The 6,000-nt window shown below is 45.4% G+C and overlaps 1 protein-coding gene across 1 annotated transcript in view; it reads left to right on the top strand.

The window, feature by feature from the left end:
- Window positions 1–971: 971 nt before the first annotated feature.
- Window positions 972–6,000, top strand: part of LOC142289928 (uncharacterized) — an 85,887-nt gene continuing 80,858 nt past the window's right edge. The window contains exons 1-6 of the mRNA XM_075333869.1: window positions 972–1,013; window positions 1,087–1,164; window positions 1,246–1,323; window positions 1,418–1,631; window positions 1,712–1,868; window positions 1,999–2,821. Coding sequence (XP_075189984.1) covers window positions 972–1,013; window positions 1,087–1,164; window positions 1,246–1,323; window positions 1,418–1,631; window positions 1,712–1,868; window positions 1,999–2,821 — 1,392 coding nt within the window. The remainder of the gene's footprint in view (window positions 1,014–1,086; window positions 1,165–1,245; window positions 1,324–1,417; window positions 1,632–1,711; window positions 1,869–1,998; window positions 2,822–6,000) is intronic.

The following is a 6,000-nucleotide window of genomic DNA, read 5'->3' as shown; positions in this document are numbered from 1 at the left end:
ATCACCGCAGTGAGCTGCGTACATGTACTTAGACATTTTTTTTTCTTTTTTTGCAGGTGCAGTGTTGACGTTACAATTTGTGCACAGCCAGTTGCTGGGTCTTTGTAAATTCGGTGCCATTGCGAATTTGGAGGAGAGTGTTCCTGAGGTAATGTCCACAGTACTGTCCACAGATCACCGCTGTGAGCTGCGTACATGTACTTAGACATTTTTTTTTCTTTTTTTGCAGGTGCAGTGTTGACGTTACAATTTGTGGACAGCCAGTTGCTGGGTCTTTGTAAATTCGGTGCCATTGCGAATTTGGAGGAGAGTGTTCCTGAGGTAATGTCCACAGTACTGTCCACAGATCACCGCAGTGAGCTGCGTACATGTACTTAGACATTTTTTTTCCTTTTTTTGCAGGTGCAGTGTTGACGTTACAATTTGTGCACAGCCAGTTGCTGGGTCTTTGTAAATTCGGTGCCATTGCGAATTTGGAGGAGAGTGTTCCTGAGGTAATGTCCACAGTACTGTCCACAGATCACCGCTGTGAGCTGCGTACATGTACTTAGACATTTTTTTTTCTTTTTTTGCAGGTGCAGTGTTGACGTTAAAATTTGTGGACAGCCACTTGCTGGGTCTTTGTAAATTCGGTGCCAGTGCGAATTTGGAGGAGAGTGTTCCTGAGGTAATGTCCACAGTACTGTCCACAGATCACCGCAGTGAGCTGCGTACATGTACTTAGACATTTTTTTTCCTTTTTTTGCAGGTGCAGTGTTGACGTTACAATTTGTGCACAGCCAGTTGCTGGGTCTTTGTAAATTCGGTGCCAGTGCGAATTTGGAGGAGAGTGTTCCTGAGGTAATGTCCACAGTACTGTCCACAGATCACCGCAGTGAGCTGCGTACATGTACTTAGACATTTTTTTTTCTTTTTTTGCAGGTGCAGTGTTGACGTTAAAGTTTGGCCCATCAAGTTGGTGTGCGTGAAATATGTCGTCTTCTGGTAGCCCGCCCTTCGGCTCAGAAACTGAGGTATTATTTTTTTTGGGTGGTTTTTTTTTTAAAAAAAAAAAAAAAATTTATTAAATAAACCACATTTACACAGGTGGCCGAAACATCACAGGAGATGCTGCCAGAAGAGGACGGAAGGGGTGGAGAAATACACGGAGCGGGCGGTCAGAGTGTAAGTTTCATACAGGAATTGTTTACCACAGCACACCAAACACATAAGTAAATAATGTTTTTTTTTTTTTCTTCACTAAAGGCTTCAACTTCTAGGGCTCACGATAGAGCTCCCCCAAGACCGTCCCAGGGTCGTCGTCGAGGTGGCGGTGGTCATAGTGTAAGTTATTTTTTTTTTTTTTTTTTTTTTTGTCATGTCAGTGTGATTTTTTGTCTATTTTTTTTTTTAATTTCTTTTTTCTTTCTTTGAACAGGCATCACAGCGTGCTCCCGATTCTGACGGTGAGGAGGCCGGATTTATCAACATCGACCTCCTCATCGATGAAGTTAGAGAAAGGGAGCCGCTGTGGAACATGGCTGACCGCCGCCACGCTGATTCGATCGTAACCCGTCGACTCTGGGACGAGGTATGCCACGCAGCGGTAGAAGGTTGGGGGGAGCTCAATTCTCGTGGCCAGAAGAAACAGCGTAAGTATTCACAGTTCAGTAGGTTATGCTGCATGATGTAATGTGTTGTATACTAACCACTTTCTGCTTTCCACTTTCAGGTGACAAACTTCAGAAGCGGTGGCGGTCTATCAGGGATCGCTTCAAAAAGGAGTTGAATCAAGAGATGCAGGCCCCGAGTGGATCCGGAGGACGCAGATCGAAGTACCGTTACTTTAGAGCGTTGTCGTTCCTCCGGACAACTATGGTGTGCAGAAGGTAAATATTCCCCACAATATGTACAAAGTATAATATTTTATGTCTGATTTTTTTTGCCTTTTTTTTTTTAGTCAGTGCCAATGTATAGCAATTAAATTAATTATTGTTTTGTTTTTCCTCTTTTTAACAGCACCGTCTGCAGCACTCAGGAGCCTGCATCGAACCCGACAGGAGCGATCCCTGAACAGTCCGCCACTGGGGAACACAGGCACAGACCCCACCCATCTGAACCTTCCCTTCCATCGACATCTGTCCCATCCACCTGCGCTGGAGCTTCCCGTGAGACTTCATTACCTGAAGCTGCTGGTGATGAGATAGCTTTTCCCCTACCCCACCCCTCTGACACTGCTGCCCTCAGTAGAACACCTTTGGGTTCTGGGCGTCAGCGTCATAGGGGTCAGGAAAAGAGCTATGCGCCCGAGTTCTTGCATCTAAATGCAGCCTTCCAGAACGCCATTCAATTATTAGCCGAACAAAATCGTTCATCTTTTAGCTTAATAAATGCCAATATGGAAAAAAATACGCACGAATTGTGCACGCGTCTGGACAGGCTGCATTTAGATGCAAGTAAATCACCCAATCATTGTTTTTTTCAAGCCGTACTAGAGCGCATGGAAAAGCTATCTCTTGACCATCAGATGCATGTAATGCAAGCCACACGGCTGGCTCTGGCGCAGGTTGACTCCCAACCACCTCCACCCACCCCTCCAAGACCACCTGCCCCCCCTCCAGCCATTGTCCCTACTCCCCCTGCTGCCCAGTACCAGCCTGCTGCCCAGTACCAGCCTGCTGCCCAGTACCAGCCTGCAGCCCAGTACCAGCCTGCAGCCCAGTACCAGCCTGCGGCCCAGTACCAGCCTGCGGCCCAGTACCAGCTCCCAACCACATCTGCCCCTACACTTCCTACCCACTACCACATCTCGCCTTCCACACCCATCATGACCCCAACTCAAGCCACTAATTCACCAGCCACCTCTTCTGTCTCCCAATCCCTCCACTCCACCCCTCAATCCTTACCAAATCCCATCCCATCTCCTGGTTTCCCTCTTGGTTTCTCAAGCACACCTTCATCTTCTGTTACTTCCCCACCACCACCACCACCAACACCACTTTCCACCCTCAATACTCCAACTGTGCGTGTGTTCCCACCTGTCAGCCCCTCCAGTACTATCTCCACCCCAAGCCCAAGATATACCAATTTATAACTTATGTTTGTAATAAAAATAAAAGTTTTTTGTTGAAAAGTATTTATTTGTTCTTGTTTTTTTTGGGGGGAATATTATTTTGCAAGTTAAGTAAATAAAAAGGTAATACAAAAACATAACATGTTGTAATTTGACGGTGTAAAAATTACAAATTTTTAAAGCGAGTGAAAGCTTAAAATTAACAAGGTTAACAAGATATTTTTTAATTTATTTTTAACTATTTTTATTTGTTATAAAACTAAACAAAAATCTTACACCATTTGATCTTGCCAATCTACTCTACCTTCTGGGGACACAAAATAGTCAGCATATTTGTCACGGATTGTTGAACAGGCAACACTACTCCTAAATCCAGGACTGGTGTAGTCAGACAAAGCGGTGGATTCCAAACTATGGTCATCCAAGGACAAAGGTTCCTTTGTTAAAACAAAATTGTGCAGTACCACACATGCTTTCACAATTTCATCCACAGTTTCAATGTTTAAATTAATGGCTGTTAACAACACTCGCCATTTGCTGGTTAGTATCCCAAAGGAGCATTCCACCATTCTTCTGGCTCTGGATAATCTGTAATTAAATATTTTTTGTGTTTGCGTCAATCCACGGCTTGCATATGGCTTCAATAGATGTTGGGAGAGTTGAAAGGCTTCGTCGGCCACAAAAACAAAGGGCATTGGGGGCTCACATGTGCCAGGAAGAGGTCTTGCAGGAGGGAAATCAAAAGTATTCCCATAGATTCGCCGCCCCATTGGGGACATTTTAAAGACCTGAGAGTCATTGGATCTCCCATATGCGCCAATGTCCACTGAGATGAATTTGTAGTCCGCATCCGTTATTGCCATTAGGACAATTGAGAAATATTTTTTATAATTGTAGTATTCTGACCCCGAAGCAGCTGGTTTCACAATTCTTATATGTTTGCCGTCCACTGAGCCAAGGCAATTTGGAAACTGACAAATGTTATAGTATTGTTCAGCAATTGCAAGCCATCTGTCCCTGGTGGGCTGGGGGATGAAATCATCATGGAGGCAATCCCACAAGGCTTGGCAAGTGTCTCTAATGATTCCCGAGATGGTGGAAATTCCTAGTCGAAACTGGTAGTGGAGGGATGAAAGCGACTCTCCAGTTGCAAGGAATCTGTAAAGGAAAGACAATAATTATAAAAAAATAATAGCAAACACATTACAGTTAAAAGTCAATTTACAGGAGGATACAATTTTAAAAAAAAAAACTTACCTAAGCGTAACCAGCAAACGCTCCTCGGGTGTTATAGAGAACCGGCTGTAGGTGTCCGTTTTACGGATGTTGTCCGCAACAAGGCCAAGGAGGACGTCAAAATTATTCACTGCCATCCGGACATAGCTTGTGAATTTTTCATGGTTTCCACGGAGTTCCAGGTATAGGGTTGAAAACACCCCACGTGTCAGTCTCTGTGCAGTCAGGGGATGGATCCAAAAGCGTCGATGTCGCTGACGCCTCAGTCGCTGTCGCTCCTTTTCTCTGACGATGATAGCCAAGCGATTTGCCTCAAATATAAAATCTGCAGCGATCTTTGTGTAATTTGCAAGAATAGCATCCATGGTTTCTGCTTGCCTCTGTCTTCATTCTGTCATATATGCTTCAAAATACTGTATATATACCATATTTTCCCAATAGCCAATCAGAATACGGAACTCGTTAATTGTTTGTTTAGTGTTTAAAAAACGGATCCGTAAAAAAACGGACATAACGGATGCAAAACGGATGCAAACCGGACCCACCGGATCCGTTTTTTAACGGATCCGTCCTAAACGGATCCGCTTAAAAACGGATCCGGTAGGTACGGTTTGCTCCGGTTTGCACAACAAAACCGGAAACGTTGGATACGGCAAAAAAAAGGACTGTGCCTGAATACAGAAAACTGATGTGTGAAAGTAGCCTAAGAGTCCAATACATCAAATCTATAGAATAAATCAGAGAGACACTGCACTGTGTCTGTTCTTAGTACAGTTAAAGTGTATGTCCAGCGGAAGACTTGTAATTTGCTAAGTTATTGAGGGGATTTGCTCATTTCTGATCATGTACAACAATTGGACAAATCAAATTGAAAAGATCAATCATAAATGATAAAGCAATTGGTTTTTACCAAGGAGAGGTGTCACTTGCAAACATATGCACTTATTTTCACCTGCAGGTGCCTATTACTGCCTTACCATATGTGGTGTAAGGAATGTGGAACTTCAGCCCTGAGATAGCCTCACTAGCTGGTATGTGGTTTGAAAAATCATAGCACCCAGGGTCTTGCTACCTCATCTGAGAGCAGCATGCTGTAGGCAAAGAGACTCTGAATCCAAAGATGTTTAACTTAGATTACTGAGTGCAGCTGTTCTGACACAATCAAAGCATTTATAATTTGCCATGTAATAGAGCCCAGAAACCTATCCTGTCCACACCAGGCTCTCTATAGAGATTGTGTCGTGGGCGGACGAGGGGACGCTGCGTTCACCCACTGCTCGGGTCCGGCTGCTGCTGCTCGGTGGTGGCTCGAGCAGTGGGCCGGATCCCGGGGACTCGAGCGGTGTTCCTCGCCCGTGAGTGAAAAGGGGTTTGGTTTTGGGGATTTATTGTCCGTGATGCCACCCACGGTTGTGGTGAGATTGGTGACACCACCGCTGCTCTGGACGGGGATCCCGGGAGCGATGACAGGGAGCAGCTTGGATGTTGGTTCTCCCCTCCGTGGGTAAGGGGTTGTTGTCCCGGGGCCCGTTGATGGGGTAGGGATGGATGGCAGACGGGTTACGGGGCCTGGTGAGGTGCAGGGTCGCGGGGGCAGCGCTGTGCCGCACAGCACGGTGGTACTCACTCAGCCAGTAATGAATACACAGTCTCCAGTAAAACAAACGGCTGGATGGACGGGTCCCACAGACGGCTGCGGTGTTTCTCCTCCT

The sequence above is a fragment of the Anomaloglossus baeobatrachus genome, chromosome 2 (assembly GCF_048569485.1).
Source record: "Anomaloglossus baeobatrachus isolate aAnoBae1 chromosome 2, aAnoBae1.hap1, whole genome shotgun sequence".
Classification (NCBI taxonomy): Eukaryota; Metazoa; Chordata; class Amphibia; order Anura; family Aromobatidae; genus Anomaloglossus; species Anomaloglossus baeobatrachus.
This window is presented reverse-complemented; position numbering and strand designations above follow the sequence as displayed.